Raw genomic sequence first — 19,048 nt, 5'->3', positions numbered from 1 at the left:
CTGAAGAGCCATCCTATAAAGGAGTCTGAGGCTCTGAACAGAGGTAACATCTTATATATCCCTATAGTGTGTAAATAATACATGTTTACTAATTTGAAATAAATCTGTTATGTTGTGATTATTTCTGATTTCACTCAGAGAAATACAGACCACTCTGGCTTTTGGCCATGTTAACTATTACTTCTCAAAGTGTCCTACTTTCTAGACTTTCATGACCCCATCCTCTAGAGTTCCCTTACCTCTTATTTGGCTCTTTCTTTCTTCTTCAGGGACAAGGATTTTCTACCATTAATATTTTGAGAGTGCCCTGAGACTGTCTTGGTTCTTTTCTCTCCTCCCTTTTGCACAGACCTGGATGAACTCATCCATGCCATGGCTCCCAGTCCTGTCTTAGATCCTTTCCAGAGCTCCAGACTCATGAATCTAGTGACATTCTAGATGTCTCCACTCTGATGTCCTTTTGCTACTGCAGCCTCAATGGCCAAGTCTGAGCTTCTTTTTCTTCATCAATTATAGCATGGAATCAATCTGTAGATTGCACCCACTGCTCAAAGAATACAGTAGTAAAGAACTGATGTGACAATATCCGAAGACCTCACTTTTAACAAAGTTTAGAACTAACTGTTTGAGGAAAAATTTTTATGTGTGCACTTGATTTGATGTATCATGTATCATTTTCTGACTGCAGATCATATTAGAAACACCCTTTCTATTTCCTCTCCTAACCCTAACAAAAGCTGACCCTTTTGATCCATTGCCCCTGCAATGGCCTTAATTTAGACTCATGCCATCTCTTGTCCAGAGTTGTGATATCCTCGACTGGTCTTCCTGCCTCCAATCTTCCTACCTATCACCCCCTACCTTTTAACCCATCCTTACAGTCTGCTAGCAGGCTCTAAGACACATGTTACTTCCTGATCTACATTCATTAGTGTCTCTAGCTAGTTTTGGGATAATACACAAACTCTCTTTACTGTAGTTTAAAAAATCTGAGTTCTACTTAACAGTATACAGTCATGTATGTGTTGAAAGGTAAGCTTAATTACAACATCACTAAATAATTTTTAAGCAGAAAGAATGCAATGTTTTACAATACTATGACCACAAGTGCCCTGCAAATCATGACAGAACATTCTCTGCAGACATTCTCTGGTTCTCTGCTCACTCTCAGAGTGTCAGGACACACAGAAGGTGCCTTATAAATACGTTTATTAAAATGATGATAAAACCATTTTACTTGCATACTGCACCACACATATAAACTAATTTTCAGCAGTATCATCTTTCTCTGTGCCTTTCTATATTCCATGCCTTCTATTCCAAATGTCCTTCTCTTCTTTGTTCTGTTGATGAGCCCCTATTTGTTCCCCTGAAATCTGGATCGAATGCCTCCCTCCTCTGAAAGCCTTCCATTTTTTTTCAGGGGTAGAAAATTACAGTTTCCTCCTCCCTTTGCATAGAATTCTGTTCTTGCTTCTCATGACTCATATATAGTAAGTCTGTCTTGACCTTAGACCATAGGCAACTTGAAGGAAGGATCAAATTCCACTTTGCTTCCCAGTGCCTTGGGTCAGTGGGCACTCTTTAAGTGTTGGCTGAGCTGAACTGACTACTAAGTATCTAATACAAACTTGTTTAAGAAAGTACAATATTCTTTAATTTAAAGGTGTGCTGGATATGAGGAGTAGCACAATATGTACAACCTGAACTGCAGAACTCAGCAGATATGGGGAGCAGAGATATGAACTGGGGGAGAGAGAAGTCGTGGAGGGCAGGAAGCTGTTTTTGCTTGTGGAGAGAGGACAGAGATGGGGGGAGAGTATGGAAAAAGCACCTCCCTCAAAAGCAGCTGGAGAGAAAGTGGAAAAGTGGAAACAGCCGCAGGAACTGAACAGGCAAGGGCACAGGGGCAAAGGCCTAGTGGACCCCAGAGAACAACCACATTCGTTGGTGCTGGAATAAGGATGTTAAGGATGAAGCCTGCTGCCAGGTGTGTGTTGTGATTTAACATAGTCCCTGAAACGCTCCTACATGATCACATGAACTTTTCTGAGGTGGGCTGGCACCCAGCACAGTCTCTGGGCATTGGTAGCAGCACTGTCTTGCAGACGTCTTTGGGTGCAGCGGCACCCAGCCATTGCTTGGTGAGACCCTCCTCCAGAAGATCTGAGTGGGTCAATGGCACAATCCCTCAGAAGTGAGGAGTCCGGAAACACAGCCGCCTGTGAGATAAAACTCAGGAGGGAGGTGCCGCCTGGCAGCTTGATGGCTTAGTCAGAACAGTGTAAAAGTGGGGAGTGGGTGGAAGCCAGAGACAAAGGATGGGTGCATAATTGCTTGTGGGGACAACAGAGTTATGATACTAAAGACGGGGTAGCTGGGTGACTACATTTTCACCCCTCCCGCCCATGCGCATACACACCTAGGAGCACAGTAACAATCCTGCCCAGTATGCTAAGCAGCGCCATCTAGTGGAGAACAGAGCCATTACACTAGGCGTGCTCACTGGGCGGACCTTGCCCTTCAGGAACATCACAAGTCTCCTCACCTGCTTAGTTTACAGACTTAGTTTACACCTGCTTAGTTTACAGTGCTTCATAGTTTGACTTCTAGGGGAAAATGATGTAATTTCACTTGTATATCAGACTGTTGGCTGATCCATCTATTCAACTTTTTTTTTCCCCTTTTCCTTGAATACAGGAAGAGAAAAAAATTATTTTTATTTTCAATTTTTATTAAAAATACTTTTGTTTAATTTTTTCTACTCTATTTTTACTTTTTGTAAATATTTCAAATTCTATTTTACTTCCATTATTGCATTTTATTTTACTGTTAATTGTTTTTTCAAATTTTCAAATGTTTTCTTTTTTTTAATTGTCCCTTTTTCTCCAATCTATCAAATTCCTTTCAGCAACCAGACTAAAAAGCACCTAGGATCTAACATAATTTATTTGATTTGTGCATGTGTGTTGTTTTTAATTTTAATTTTTTACCTTATTATTTCCTTTTCTTCCTTCAAAATGACAAAACAAAGGAATTCACCCCAAAAGAAAGAGCAGGAAGCACAGAGGACTCCCACTGGATTCAACAAAAACTGACCATCAACAAGGCATATCATAGTCAAATCCAAAAACACTCAGGCAAAAAAAGAATCATGAAAAGCAGCAAGGGAAAATGATGACAATAAATTCATATCTTTCAGTACTCACTCTAAACGTCAATGGACTAAATGCTCCAATCAGAAGACATAGGGTGACAGAATGGATGAGAAAACAAGAGCCATCTATATGCTATTTACAAGAGACCCACTTTAGACCTAAAGACACCTTCAATTTGAAAGTAAGGGGAAGGAGAACCATCCATCATGTTAATGGTCTGAAAAATAAAGTCAGAGTAGCCATACATATAGCAGATAATTTAGACTTGAAAATAAAGACTGTAACAAGAGATGAAGAAGGGCATTATATCATAATCAAGGGGTCTATCTACCAAGAAGACCTAACAATTGTAAACATTTATGCTCCATATATCTAAGTACCCAAATATGTAAATCAATTAATCACAAACATAAAGAAACTCATTGATAATAATACCATAATAGTAGGGGAGTTTAACACTCCACTTACAGCAATGGACAGATCATCTAAACAGAAAATCAACAACAACAAAAAAAACATGACTCTGAATGACACACTGGATCAAATGTGCTTAACAGATATATTCAGAACATTTCATACTAAAGCAGCAGAATATATATTCTTCTCCAGTGCACATGGAACATTCTCCAGAAAAGATCACATACCAGGACACAAATCAGTCCTCAAAAAAGGACAAAAAGATTGAGATTATACCGTGTATAGTTTCAGACCACAGGGCTATGAAACTTGAAATCAACCACAAGAAAAAATTTGGAAAGGTAACAAATACTTGGAGATAGAAGATCATCCTACTAAAGAATGAATGGGCTAACCAAGAAGTTAAAGAGGAAATTAAAAGTTATGAAGCCAATCAAAATGATAACACCACAGCCCAAAACCTCTGGGATGCAGCAAAGACAGTCATAAGAGAGAAGTATATAGCAATCAAGGCCTTCCTAGAAAAGGAAGTAAGGTCTCAGACATACAACCTAACCGTACACCTTAAAGAGCTGGGGAAAGAACAGCAAATAAAATACAAAACCAGCAGAAGACAAGAAATAATAAAGATTTAAGCAGAAATCAATGCTATCAAAACAACAACAACAAAAAAGGTAAAACAGATCAATGAAAACAAGCTAATTCTTTGAAAGAATTGACAAAATTGATAAAGACAGTTTGATCAAAAAGAAAAAGGAAAGGACCCAAATAAATAAAATCAAGTATGAAAGAGGAGAGATCACAACCAACACAGCTGAAATACAAACAATAATAAGAGAATATTATGAGCAATTACATGCCAATAAAATGGGCCATCTGGAAGAAATGGACAAATTCCTAGATATATATATATATAAACTTCCAAAACTGAAACCGGAAGAAACACAAAACCAGTAATGAAATCGAATTAGTAATCAAAAATCTCCCAAAAAACAAGTCCAGGGCCAGACGGCTTTCCATGGGAATTCTACCAAACATTTAAACAAGAGTTAACACCTATTCTCTTGAAGCTGTTCCAAAAAATAGAAATGGAAGGAAAATTTCCAAACTCTTTCTATGAAACCACCATTACCTTGATTCCAAAACCAAAGACCCCACTGAAAAGGAGAACTATAGACAAATTTCCCTGATGAACACGGTGCAAAAATCCTCAACAAGATATTAGCCAACTGGATCCAACAATACATTAAAGATATTATTCACCACAACCAAGTGGGATTTATACCTGGGATGCCGGGCTGGTTCAATATTCACAAAACAATCAATGTGATTCATCATATCAATAAAAGAAAGGACAAGGGCCCCATGATTGTCTCACTGGATGCAGAGAAAGCATTTGACAAAATACAGCATCCTTTCTTGATAAAAACCCTCAAGACAGTAGGGGTAGAAGGATCACACCTCGAAATCATAAAAGCCTTATATGAAAGTCCCAACGCTAACATCATCCTCAGTGGGGAATAACTGAGAGCTCCCCCCTAAGGTCAGGAACAACACAGGGATGTCCACTCTCACCACTGTTATTCAACATAGTACGGGAAGTCCTAGCCTCAGCAATAGACAAGGCAAAGAAATACAAGCATCCAAGTTGGACAGGAGGAGGTCAAACTTTCACTCTTTGCAGATGACATGATACTCTATATAGAAAACCCAAAGACTCCACCAAAAAACTGCTAGAACTGATCCAGGAATTTAGTATAGTGGCAGGATTTAAAAAAAAAAAATCAATGCACAGAAATCGTTTGCATTCCTATACATCAATAATGAAGCAACAGAAAGAGAAATCAAGGAATTGGTCCCATTTCCAACTGCATGAAAAACCATAAAATACCTAGGAATAAATCTAAACAAAGCAGTGGAAAAGCTATATACTGAACACTAGAGAAAGCTTATGAAAGAAATTGAAGAAGACACACACACACACAAAAGAAAAAATATTCCATGCTCCTGGATAGGAAGAACAAGTATTGTTAAAATGTCAATAGTACTCAAAGCAATCTACATATCCAACAAAATACTTATCAAATTAAAACCAGCATTCTTCACGGAGCTAGAACAAACAATCCTAAAATATGTATGGAACCAGAAAAGACCCCAAATAGCCAAAGCAATCCTGAAAAATAAAACCAAACCAGAAACATCACAATTTCGCATTTCAAGCTGTATTACAAAGCTGTAATCATCAAGACAGTATGGTACTTGCATAAAAACAGACACTCAGATCAATGGACAGAATAGAGAACTCAGAAATGGACCCACAAATATATGGCCAACTGATCTCTGACAAAGCAGGAAAGAATATCCAATGGAATAAAGACAGTCTCTTCAGGAAGTGGTGCTGGTAAAATGGAAAGCAACATGCAGAAAAAAGAACCTGGACCACTTTCTTACACCATACACAAAATAAACTCAAAAGGAATGAAAGGCCTAAGTGTGAGACAGAAAGCCACCAAAATCCTTGAGGAGGAAGCAGTCAAATACCTCTTTGTTCTCGGCCGTAGCAACTTCTTAATCAACACGTCTCCAGAGGCAAGGCAAACAGAAGCAAAAATGAACTGTTGGGACCTCATCAAAATAAAAAGCTTCACAGGGAAGGCAACAATCAGCAAAACTAAAAGGCAACCAATGGAATGGAAGAAGATTTTTGCCAAGGACACATCAGATAAAGGGTTAGTATCTGAAATCTATAAATAACTCATCAAACAATCCAAAAAGCAAATATTTTAGTGAAGAAATGGGCAAAAGACATGAATAGACACTTCTCCAAAGAAAACATCCAACAGATGGCCAATAGACATGAATAAATGCTCAATGTCACCCATCATCAGGGAAATACAGATCAAAACTACAATGAGATACTACCTCACACTTGTCAGAACGGCTAACATTAACAACTCAGGCATCAACAGATGTTGGCAAGAATGTGGAGAAAGAGAATCTCTTTTGCATTGCTGGTGGGAATGCAAACTGGTGTAGCCACTCTGAAAAATAGTACAGAGGCCCTCAAAAAATTAAATATAGAACTATCCTACGACCCAGCAATTGCACCATGAGGTATTTATCCAAGGGATACAGGTGTGCTGTTTCAAAGGGTCACATGCTCCCCAATGTCTATAGCAGCACAATGAACAATAGCCAAAGTATGGGAAGAGTTGAAATGTCCATTGATGAATGAATGGATAAAGAAGATGTGATACACACACACACACACACACACACACACTGGAGTATTACTTGGCAATCAAAAAGAATGAAATCTTGCCTTTTGCAACTACGTGGATGGAATTAGAGGGTATTATGCTAAGCAAAATTAGTCAAAGAAAGACAAATATCATATGACTTCACTCATATGAAGACTTTAAGATACAAAACAGATGAACATAAGGGAGGGGAAGCAAAAAATAATATAAAAACAGAGAAGGGGACAAAACATAAGAGACTCTTAAATATGGAGAACAAATAGAAGGTTATTGGAGGGGTTGTGGGATGGGGAAGAGGCTAAATGAGTAAGGGGCATTAAGGAATCTACTCCTGAATTCATTGTTGCACTATATGCCTATTAACTTGGATGTAAATTTTAAAATAAATAAATAAAAATATGTGCTTTCAGGGGTCCCTAGGTGGCACAGTTGGGTAAGCCTCCAACTCTTGATATGGGCTCAGCTCATGATCTCACAGTCTGTGAGTTCAAGCCCTGCTTTGGGCTCTGTAAGTTTGAGATTCTCTCTCCCTCTTTCTCTCCCTCTCCTCCGCTTGCATTCATTCATTCATTCTCTCTCTCTCAAAATAAATAAACTTAAGAAAACATATGTGCTTATAGTTGCAGAATTTTACGTTAGTAATCTCTGATACTTTTCCACATCTGAGAAACTGGAATCTCAACATCTATTGCTCAACTTCTTTAAGAGTGATACTACTTGAATCATTTTGAACAAGTTTCTTAATTTTCTGAGCCTCGGCCTATCTATTTTATGCCTTTTCTCAGTTCAAGAACTGACCATGACACTGTGGTCCCTAATATGATAAATCTAAATGCCCTTATTCATTCACTCAATAAACATTTATTGAAACCTGAGGATACAGCAATAAATATAACCAAAGGCAAGGTCCCCATTATCACATAGTTATATTCTAGGGCAAACACCTCTTGCTTAGGTTCCACCAACAGCCACGTCCTCTTGCATTATAAGGCCATTTGGCCTCATCTGAGCTTCTCCAGTCAAACTGTGAAAGACTCCTTACTGTTTCCATTTTCTCCAGGCCTGACTGTTATTTGTCTTGTCTACCTGGAATACCCTTACATTTTCTCACCAATAGTAACTATTTAGCTTTTGCTCTAAGTTGACACTTAAAAGTTATATCCTTAAGGAAACCATACTGGACTTAATAATTATTTGATTACTATGTCTTTTTCACAATTTATTTAGACAATATATATGGTTTTCATTTATACATATCTCTTGATGGCTCTTGCAAATACTTCTTGCCTTCCAAAGTTGAATTAAAACTAATTGAGTTAAAACCTGTGTTGTCTTCTTTTTTGTATTGGTAGAAACTGTTTACTATCCCCCTAACATCCATTCTCATCTTCCTCCTTTGAATACTAGAAGTCCCTAAAATTCCAAGCACATGGCTGCCCAGCTAGAGACTACATTTCCCAGCCTTCCTTGCAGGTGGGTAAGGTCACAGAGACTAAATTCTGACCAATGAAATGTCAGCAGAGGTAATACATGCAAGGTCCAGGAAATGCTTGCCCTCTACTTCCTTACTTCTCTTCCTATGGGCTGGAACAAGATCTTCGAAGTGACCAGTCATCTTGGATTTTGCCGCTGAGAGCAAAGCCTGATGAAATGTTAAAAACAGGAGAGACCATCTGGGGTCCTGGGCTACCTTTTGGAGAAGATTTTTCTTATTCCACTGCATGACCTATGAGCTCACATTTTTATCCACTAGAAAAAATAACTCCTATATTGTTTAGGTCACTGCTATCAGTATTTTATAAAACATTCAAACCAATATTCTAACATAATGCTCCTTATGGTACTTGACATAAAATAATATGAATGGAGTGCTAAATAAATACTGATTAAATGAATGAATATATAGATCATGGAATTTAATAAATAAATCTTCGTTAATAAAGTGATTTGGTGGGGGTAGGTGCTTTTTCCTGAATGTTATGTGTTGTTTGTCATTACATGCTTAAAAGAGAAGGGCTGGTTCTGATATCTTTTTCCCTGAGCTATATTCATTTTGTTGGAAATGTTAGAGATATCAATATACTCAAGCCTTCTGATGTCATTAAGACTTTTGGCAGGAGTATCTGAAATAGGATGGTCTGGCATTAAATTTTGGCACTAAAAGAGAAGTTTTAAATAACTGGGGACCCTTACAGAAATTTTGGTTTTAAAATTTTTGGAGAACTATGGTCACTTTGACCTCTATAGCTCATGCTGCTCACCAATGTCACCACCACTTCCCAGGACCACAAAAGCAGAGGACGCAACATACCTCCAAATCTCCTGAGATATTGGCACCAGCAAGAATCCCAGTAGCTGCCGGGAAAAAAATGGCAAAGACAGAGAAGAAGCCTTGACCTTTTGTGAAGCTTGGCCCAAAGTTTTCCGCAAATATTGATGCTGCAACACAAGTAAAGAAAATTATCATGTAGACTTTCTTTACAGAGTAGGAGATTGGTTACCTTTAGCTTCTATCTATGTCTCATGTAAATGTTTCCCTCCATTTTAAATGGAATGAACTTGGAGATGTTGGAGTACTCCTGCCAAACCTCATGTTCATATTTGCCAAGAGTCAAGGTTGTAGATCTCTAGAACATAGATATCTCTGATAAACTTCTGTGCCAAAAGAGACCCAAGCCTCCTGACTTTTGAATCTAGAAGATTGGAAAAGGGGGAAATGGAGAATTTTTCTCATGACTATACTGGCATATTTGCAACTATACCACACAGTACACTGCCCTACATACACAACTACTTTCTTCCATGCATTAACACTCTAATCAACACACAGCTTTTCTGTGCTTTTTTTTTAATTGTAGGAGAGCCTCTGGGTGAAACTAGCTTATGATTTTGCTACTTATGTTTACCTTCCCCATTCCCTCCTCCCAGAAATTAGATCTTAAATTTTTAAATTTTTTTAATGTTTTTATTTATTTTTGAGAGACTGAGAGAGATAGCATGAGCAGGGGAGGGTCAGAGAGAGAGGGAGGTACAGAATCTGAAGCAGGCTCCAGGCTGAGCTAGCTGTCAGCACAGAACCTGACGTGGGGCTCGAACCCACAAACTGTGAGATCATGACCTGAGCTGAAGTCGGATGCTCAACCGAGTCACCCAGGTGCCCCTAGATCTTAAATTCTTATATACAGAAGAATAATATAGTGGAGAGTCTTGGTTATAACATAGTATATCCCATGAGGTATCAGCAAATTATTTAAATGAGAAAGAAACAATGCAGGAGAAAAACAGAAAAAGGAAGGAGGAAGAAGGTGAACAAAAGAATCTGGCCTGATGGAAAAACAAGGAAAGAGAATTTGAGTCGTCAGAAAAAATACAGCAGGAGCTAGAAGGACTCAGAAAATATACAGCAGGTTCTAGAAGGAGGGAAAGGAATAGAAAGGAAAGGATGTTAACAGGCAAAGCAAACAAGACAAACTTTAGAAAGAAACAGAATCAGGAAGAAAGAGGTGATGTGACACCTAAAGGAAACAAATACTGGTAAATAATGAAAAGAAGTATTTTTTTAAATCTCAGTGGTGGGTTCTTGAGTAAGTTAGCATAGAAAGCTAGGAAGATGTGCATAGGTGGAGTAGAATTTCATGCTTAGTGGAATTCCCTCAGGATGATACACCAACTCCTATAATCTTTTATGCTTGAAAATCTCACAGGGATGCTTAATTAGATAATACTAGAGATAAGCAAGGTACAAAAAAGTTTAGAAGGGGGCACCTGGCTGGCTCAGTCCATGAAACATGTGACGTTTGATCTCAGGGTTGTGAGTTCAAGCCCCATGTTGGGCATAGAGATTGCGTGAAAATAAAATCTTACAAGGCACCTGGGTAGCTCAGTCCATTGGGCGTCCAACTTCAGCTCAGGTCATGTTCTCACAGTCTGTGAGTTCAAGTCCTGTGTCAGATTCTGTGCTGACACTTCAGTGCCTGGAGTCTGCTCAGGATTCTAGTTCCCTCTCTCTCTGCCCCTCCCCCACTCATGCTCTGTCTCTGTCTCTTTCTCTCTCAAAAATAAACATTTACAAAGTTTAAAAGGATAAAATATTTTTAAAAAGTATAGCAGAAGAAAGACTATGTTTGACTTTAGTGCTCTCAGTGGTTGAGCAAACTGTCTGAATGATGTCCTCTTTCCTTGCTTATACAATTCTTTTTCTATTTGATAGTGACAACAATTTGTCCAACACTTGAAGGCTTTCAAAGCACTTTTGCCTCCACTACCTTATTTACTTCTCAAAAATCCCCTCAGGAAGTTATTGTTATCAGCCCCACTAGAGCAGGGAAATTTGAGACCCAAACATACTAGGTGTCCGGTCTAGCTGTCAAGTAGCAGGGTTGAGACTCACTGTGAATTTCTTGAATCCAACCCCAGGCTCTTCCCTGGATTGCACTGGGATTCTAATGGCTGAAGTGGGGAACGCAAGGATGGTGATGGAGCTGGGCAGGGGAGAATCACAGATTGCAAAGCAACTACTTTGTCACACGTACCTTGGTAGTTAAAGAAACCTCTGGACTTCTTCTCATTGTTGGATGGGATGACAGTTCCAATAAAGAAGTTTGCAATAGCAATGAGAAGAATGACCAGAAGTATCACTTGAGCCTGGAACGGCAAAGTAAAAGGAGGCCAACTTAGATTCATTTAACTTTTTACGTAATTATAAATGTAATGCCCACTGAAGAAAGACCCTATTTGGTTATTTTGATGAACACAATAGACAATAGTTTATCCTTATTGGAAACACTACATTGGACCTGGGTGTAGCCGTTACATTTTCAATAGGCACATGTGCTTGGGCACTTGAAGGTGACATTTCAAAAATATTACAAGTACTATGTGGTAACTTGCTGCAGTGTCCTTGGGAATATAAATGGAGCCCAAAGTTTTATCACCGAGAGAGTTTATTTCTTTTCTAGACAGTATGCCTATGGATTCCTCCTGCCCTTTCCCAGGGCTAAATGCAACAGGAGTATGACAACATAATGCTTCATGGAGTTCCTGTGATGCCACATGCCTCTGATGTTAGGTCACCAGTGTATGCTCAGCACAAGCAATTTGCAAGGCTGACCAATCAAATTGTCTTTCTTTATCCCCCTCTCCCCCTGCTGACATTTCAAGAGTCTTGGCTTGGCATTCCCATATGCGGTTCCCTCTGCAGGGAATTCTTTGCATAACTATTTCTGTCTTCTCATCCTTTAAGTCTTAGTTACCTCTTTGGATAAGACTTTCTTGATCACTGAATCTAAATAATAACAGCTAACATTCACTGAGGGCTTACAATACAGAGATAGATTTAATTTTACCCATATTCTTTCAGATAGCTAATACCACCAATAACTGTATGAAGTATGTAATCCTTTTATCATCATTTTAAAGATAAAGAAACTGAGGCACAGAGAAGGTCACACAGATGTAAACCATTTTCAAATCCAAGTGCTCTGACAACAGAGCTAGAGCTTTAAATCTACCCTCCACTGCTATGAAACTACATTGCCTCCCTCAGGGAATAAAGTCATTGTAAGTAGATTCCCTTATTTTCTATCTCAGTGCCCTGTTTAGTTCCTTTATAGCACTTTCACAACTTACCTTTTTGTATTTACTCCTATCCCCACAGACCATATGCTCAATTAGGCCCACGACTGTGCCTGTTTTGGTCACAACAAAACATTCCAGCCTAGCAGAATGCCCAGCATTAATAAGCCCAGCACACAATAAGCATTTAATTAATTTTTGCTTGATATGTGAATGCATAACCTACAAATAAATGCCATATGGGAACATTTCCTATTGCCTTATTGTAGGGGGGTGACTTTGGCCACCTTTCTATCTCTGGTGACTTCTTGAGGTCTGCATATTGCATTTCCAGGCACTTCTGACCAGTTTCAATTATACCAGTCACTGTAGAGATTTAGAAATCAGGTAAAATACATGCTCCTGTCATTCAGAAATTTACTACCGGTATTACTACTAGTTAAATCCAGATATTCTCTAGTTCAAGGGCCTATGATGCCCTCAAATTTGCTCCTGTACTACTGTGTCTCTGAGGAGAATGGTAGTTTCTGCCTCTATTACCTTCTCCCATCACACTTGCCATTTCCTTTGGGCTTCAGCCCCAGTAAGCTTGAAATGCCAGCTGGGATACCAGCGGTGTGACTAGGAGACACAGCTTTCCCGCATGTACCATTGCTATGATCATAAGGGGTCTGTGGTGAAAATGGCAGCTACGTTGGTATCTATGTCCATGACAACAGTATAAAGATGGACAAAGTGCAGGCCCAATCATGTGACACATGAGCTGTGAGTTGTGACGGCCCGGACCTCATGTTCCGAGGGCTCGGTGCTCTTCCCAGTGTTAACCCGCAGTTTTTTCCATAGCAAGTAATAATGGCAATTCCTTTTGAATATGGGGTTTGTTCTATTCCCGCAATTTGGCCAAGACCTGAGCGGCAGTAGTTGATAACACGATTTTTGAGAAAATCACCTTTGCTTCCCATTCCATTCCAGCTACTGAAATTCCTAAAAGAATCACCACTGTGATGGAGCCTATTATCCGGATGTCATTGGTTGGATCCACCATCATTGAATTGCTCTCCTGGAACAACAACAAAAATCACTAAAATGGTTAGAAATGGAGCTTTTTTGGCTTGTATGTCTTATTATAGAAGAGCTACTGTCCAGTCATGTCTGGAGCCATATAGGATAATAGAAAAATGAAGCGCTCCTAGATCTGAGATTAGCATTATTTTGTCCTATAATAATAGGCTGGTGGTAGCCAAGTTTGGAAATTCTAGATGCTCACTCTAGTCACAGCTTGCAAAGCAATTGTAGCACTAAGATAAGTATGGGCACATATAAATATAATGTTTTCTTTCAAAAGAACAACTGGTTATTTTTGTGTATCAAGGGGAATCTTAGAGAAATAAAAATGAGTGGTTTACAATGTGAATATTAGAAAATAAGTTTCATTAGGGGTGCCTGGGTGGCTCAGTCAGTTGAGCGTCCAGCTTTGGCTCAGGTCATGAGCTCACGGTTCGTGGGTTCAAGCCCCGCATCAGGCTCTGTGCTGACAGCTAGCTCAGAGCCTGGAGCCTGTCTTTGGATTCTGTGTCTCCCTCTCTCTCTCTGACCCTCCCCTGCTCACACTGTCTCTTTCTCTCTCTCAAAAATAAATTTATTAAAAACATTAAAAAAAAGGAGTTTCATTCAATTAAATAACTACAGAAACCAGATAATGCACTTCTTGAAGATCACATACCTTATGAACTATATAATGCACTCATTTATTCATTTAATTTTCAGATAAAGGTCCTGTTATTAACTGAATTCAGTGAATGCTATCACTTCCATAAAAGGAGGACTAGAAGTTAGTTCACATACCAGTAATTAACATGCTCATGTACATATTGTCTAGATCGAGCACCTAAACTAGGAAATGCTTCGTTTTCTGCAGTGAGTTGTTCAAATATTTGAACTTTCTTTCCCTTTTGGAGATCTATAACCATAATAGTAATATTGCTACTGATAGTGATGCTTATCATTTAACTTCTGTTTCATATTTTACACAGTATTTCACGTATATAATGTCATTTGTTCTGTACATTTTTATTAAAGACATAGAACAGTATTATTTAGCCCATATGACAGATTTGAGATACCAGGTTTAGATCAATAGAGGGACCAGCCCAGAATCTCTCAGCCGATAAATCAGAGAGCCGGGATTCCAAGCCAGTTCTGATGCCAAGCCTAGAGCTCCATCCTCTATATCCAACTTCCACATTCTACAGAATAAATCTATTTCCTCTCATCTTGCCATAACAATATCCCCTAGTGCCCTGAAAAGGCAAATTGAACCGAATTATCTTACTTGGCTGAAGAAAAGAAAAACTTTTAATTACCTTAAGAAGATCTACCACTGTTTCAGCAAATCCCACCACATACATAGCAACAGCCACTGCATTGGCAAAAGCAAAGATCAAGCCTATAGATCCACCGAACTCGGGCCCTAAGCTTCTGGAAATAAGATAGTAGGCCCCACCTAAAATAAAAAATGAACATGCTTTACTTTGAGGAACTGCTAAGGGATTTAGAGTATATGACCACATAATTTTGACTAATTTTTATTCTAATGAAAATATTGCATCTTCTTAATAATTGTAGGAATCTTGTATCACTTTAATGAATAATTTAGCCTTTTCTTGTATTCTGAGAACTGTACTAGAACATAGTAGAATATCCTTACTAGGTAAATTCTGATTTATTGAAATCTAATTGTATACAAATGTCACAAATAAGAATACAGCAAACTTTACTAAAATAAAATGCTTTGCCTTTAAAAAATATTCACTGGTGAGTTCAAATCAATAATGTAACCAAGGTAAAATGTTATATTTGGAATTTCCAGGAACAGGCAGCCCTAGGCAGAAAATGATGCAGGAGAAGTTTATCATTGCTATGCTAACTTCCTTTCTGGTATAATTTTCTGGTATGTATTTGCTGCATTAAAAAAAACTACCTTTATAGTATTTGTATTATCTACTCTATAATGTATAGCTTTGTATTATCTACTCTATAAATCAGAATTGACTCTCTGTGTGTTTAGTTCAAGAAGGCATGATTATTGCCAAATACCCACATGTGTATGGAGTGGCAAATGGGAGGACAGATAGAGAGGGCCTGGAATAATGGCTTTTTCTTTGGACCTTGAATAAGGTAGTTCTATATATGGCCATGAACCTATGTGCGCGGGAAAGCCTGAGCTGGACTGGCTAACTTCCAGAGGGTACTGAGAGCAGGTAAAAAAGACGAGATGTTGAGAGGCCTAGATAGCTAGGTGTTACCACAGATCATAGTAAATCAATGGCTTCCTACAGTAAGGTAGTCATAGAGGTGGAGAGGATTGGGAGGGGGATGACACTGAACAAACATATCTCAAAACAAAACACAACTATCTTTTGCAGAAAAGGAATTTCCTCCGCTGTGGTAACTCCTTTGAGTTAAAGGGTCAAAGCTCTTTTCAGAAATGTAACCAGTTATCTGGGTGCAGCATTATTTCCTTTGTCCAGATTACATTAGATGAGTTAGCTGGCCGGGCACGTAGGCTTGGTTAAAGCGACAGACTAGCAGGGGAAGCTGTGAGAGCAGGTGTATTTGTGGGAGGGAGGGGGCTCTTAGAGGGCCCTGCAAGGAACACCTGGATAAGGTGCCCAAGCAGAGGTCCCCGGAGCCAAACAGAATGGGAGGGGGAAGGCAGGAATTAGAACAGCAATAAGCCTCACTGCTTCATCTTCTGCCTCAGCCTGCATATTCCTGGATGGTTTAAAAGTAACTCCTTGTTGTGTTTGTTAGTTTCTATCTTCTTTTTAATGATCTTCTCAGGCCTGTTGGCCCCTGGGAGCGTAGTGTGGGGGTGACGACTGAGGGCTAAGTGGGGAGTGTCAGCTGGGGTGCTGAGCGGGCCTGACAGCGCCCGCTGGGCTCGTCCAAGGCACAAAGCGACCGCGTGTTTTACTGTAACTATCTATGCCTTCTTTCTAGAGCATAGAAAGAAGCCACTCTCTGTAAACATGTTTAATCACAGGAAATGGGTGAAAGAAAACCTTCTTCCAGAGGTCTCTTAATTTCAGTTGAGAGAACTTTGCCTTGATGTTCAAATTTGGGCTAGTTCGTTTTGTTTTCACCCTTTGGGGATTAATTATTTAGATGCAGATTTTACTTCCAGCATTAAACCGACTCTGGACATTACTCTGTAACCGAGCTTGCCGTCATAAGTAAAGGAATTGGCTTACCTCCTCTTACTACTCCATTTGTGCAAATGGCAGACATAGAAATACCTGTGAGTGTCGTCACTACCACACTCAGGCCAATGATGATGACTCCAAGACCTGCAAAATCCCCCAAGAAATGTGTTTGGCTCCAGTACTTCTGGAGGGAGCAGTCTGAATCTTGTCACAGAATGATCCGTCTCCCCACGAAAACCCTGAAATGTTCTAGAAGATCCCATTCCGTGAAGGTCTAGGAAGCACCTGAAATGTACTAAACTTTAAGTTGAAGCCGTGTCCAGGAATCATTTCCCAGGAGACCCCAGCCAGACGTACGGCAGCCTAGCCTGAAAAAGAAAACATTCACCCACAGAATTCTGAGCATCTGGAAACCATGAGCTGCAATGTGCCAGAGAGATCCGTTAGAGACGATCCCACCACGGACCAGCGTGCACCAGGACTGCACTCACAGCACCTTATGTTTCCTTCGGCATCCAGCTGACTTAGTCCACCAGCCATCAAGAGCGCTGGGCTACTTGCTTGTTTCAGTCAAAAAGGAGTATACACACATTTTGCCTACCCGGAGCAAGTGATGAGGGCTTAGATAGCTTAGACACGTTACCTCCACGAACAAACCCGTTAGTTGCTATTGCAGAAGTCGACAACCCAGTAATAGAAGTTACCATGGTGGAAAGAAGAATAATGAGAACTCCAAGACCTGTTAGCAATGAAAGATAGAAGATGTTACATTTTACTTCTCTGACTTGGATTCCCTGTTGCTGCAAACTACAAACGGCCTTGAATTTAAGTTTGCACGTCCACGCCTGGGCCCCAGTGGAGTTCCTCTGTGCTCAGGAGATCCTGGTTGGCCTGGCATAAAGATCAAGTCGGAGGCCTGCTCATTATGATGAAGGATGGTTTCCAAAAGTGAACACAATCTAAAATGCGGCCCCGGAAAGGAAAAGGGGACTTCTGCTGGCGTCCTGGGAGAGAAACTACCCTGGCTGTGAAACGAGAAAACATGACATTTGACCTTCTCTCTTGCTTGAGAGGAACCTGAATGAGAAAGTTGGGGGGTTGACAAAGGTTAAATCCTTCCTCATTTTTCTCGCATCTCTCTTGCCTGGAGGAGAAAAAAAAAGAAGCCAACTTGGATTACCTTTGCCAACACTCCAGAAAGGTCAGTGGTGAACTATCTGAGCCCGTGTTGCCTTTACCTTACAAACGATCGTGCGGGTCACAAGCTTAATTACCTCCTCTGACATATCCATTTGTGGCAATAGCAGAGGTGGATAAACCAGTGATACCAGTCACTGTCACGGCTAAGCCGATGATAATCACACCAAGACCTCAGTTGAGAGAGGAAAAATAAAGGCAATTAAACAGTGCAACAATCCATTAGATCGTTTACATAAAAGCCAGCAAATCTAGGGTAATCAACAGAGGACCACATCTGAATTAACAAGTCGGCCTGGAAATCACCAGAGTACATGCTTAGCTTATAAGTTTTCTGCCTGTAGTAAAAAGAGAGCCTAGAAACGGAAGAGCTCAGATGTGCAGTGAGAACTGCCCGCAAAGGAACAACAATGGCGGGTCAACATTTAGGGTGAACCCCACTTCTTGTGCAGTTCTAGACAGCTCGTAACATAATAATTGGCCGATGAGTCCAAGCTGCCTTTATAACTAGAGAGTAAATGTTCACCTCTGCAGATAATTGTCTTTTTATATACGTTTTGTTGTGTAGGAGTGGAAAATTACATGCAATGTAGCAAACTGTTTATTTGGCAGATAAGTAAAGTAGAAAGAAGCAAACTGAACTATGTTCACTTACTGGCAAGGCACTTATTTTCTGAGCTAAAACCGGCAATGAGATTTGAAAGAATCATGTGCAAGGTGGCAAACATAGCGCATAGAACACAGCATGTGATCAGTAGCACTGCCTTTCGATTGTGTCCGCGATACTTATAGCAGCTGTTGCTTACTGCAAGCCCACTATACATCCAACCATGGATCAAGTAGCATGAGAAACGCAAGGAACAAATAAAATGAAATGAAAAATCTGTCCTGAAGGATCTTATGGTGCAGAAGGTCAGTGATTATAAGGAGGAGAGAGAAATAAACCAGAATCCAGAGAAAGACAAGTCTGCCTTCAGCTTCAGGAAGCACAGTCAGGAGGATACTGAAGGGTAGCAGAATATGCCACCCCCAATTGTACCACTTTCGAATAAAGAATATTTTGAGCTAAAGGCAACAGAGGAAAAAAGCGGCTACCTCCCCCTATTTGCCTGAAAACAAGACATAAATCTGTAAAGGTGTCTCTACTTTCCTCTATACAAGGAAGGACAGAAGTTCATCATCAGAGATAATTTTAGATCCGTACCAACTGGAACCGCACTGTTAAGTCCCTATATAA

General features: G+C 39.7%; 1 protein-coding gene across 2 annotated transcripts in view; it reads right to left on the bottom strand.

Moving 5' to 3' along the window:
* SLC12A1 (solute carrier family 12 member 1) overlaps positions 1-19,048 on the bottom strand; it is a 99,054-nt gene that overhangs the window by 63,880 nt on the left and 16,126 nt on the right. The window contains exons 4-8 of one of the 2 annotated variants that reach the window (XM_029950992.1): positions 17,258-17,353; positions 14,773-14,912; positions 13,359-13,469; positions 11,368-11,479; positions 9,147-9,274 (exon numbers count right to left, since the gene is read on the bottom strand). In XM_029950992.1, the coding sequence (XP_029806852.1) occupies positions 9,147-9,274; positions 11,368-11,479; positions 13,359-13,469; positions 14,773-14,912; positions 17,258-17,353 (587 nt within the window). Of the gene's footprint in view, positions 1-9,146; positions 9,275-11,367; positions 11,480-13,358; positions 13,470-14,772; positions 14,913-16,662; positions 16,759-17,257; positions 17,354-19,048 lie in introns of both variants that reach the window. The other variant, XM_029950991.1, reaches the window with a different exon arrangement.

The sequence above is a fragment of the Suricata suricatta genome, chromosome 9 (genome assembly GCF_006229205.1).
Source record: "Suricata suricatta isolate VVHF042 chromosome 9, meerkat_22Aug2017_6uvM2_HiC, whole genome shotgun sequence".
NCBI classification, from domain to species: domain Eukaryota; kingdom Metazoa; phylum Chordata; class Mammalia; order Carnivora; family Herpestidae; genus Suricata; species Suricata suricatta.
This window is presented reverse-complemented; position numbering and strand designations above follow the sequence as displayed.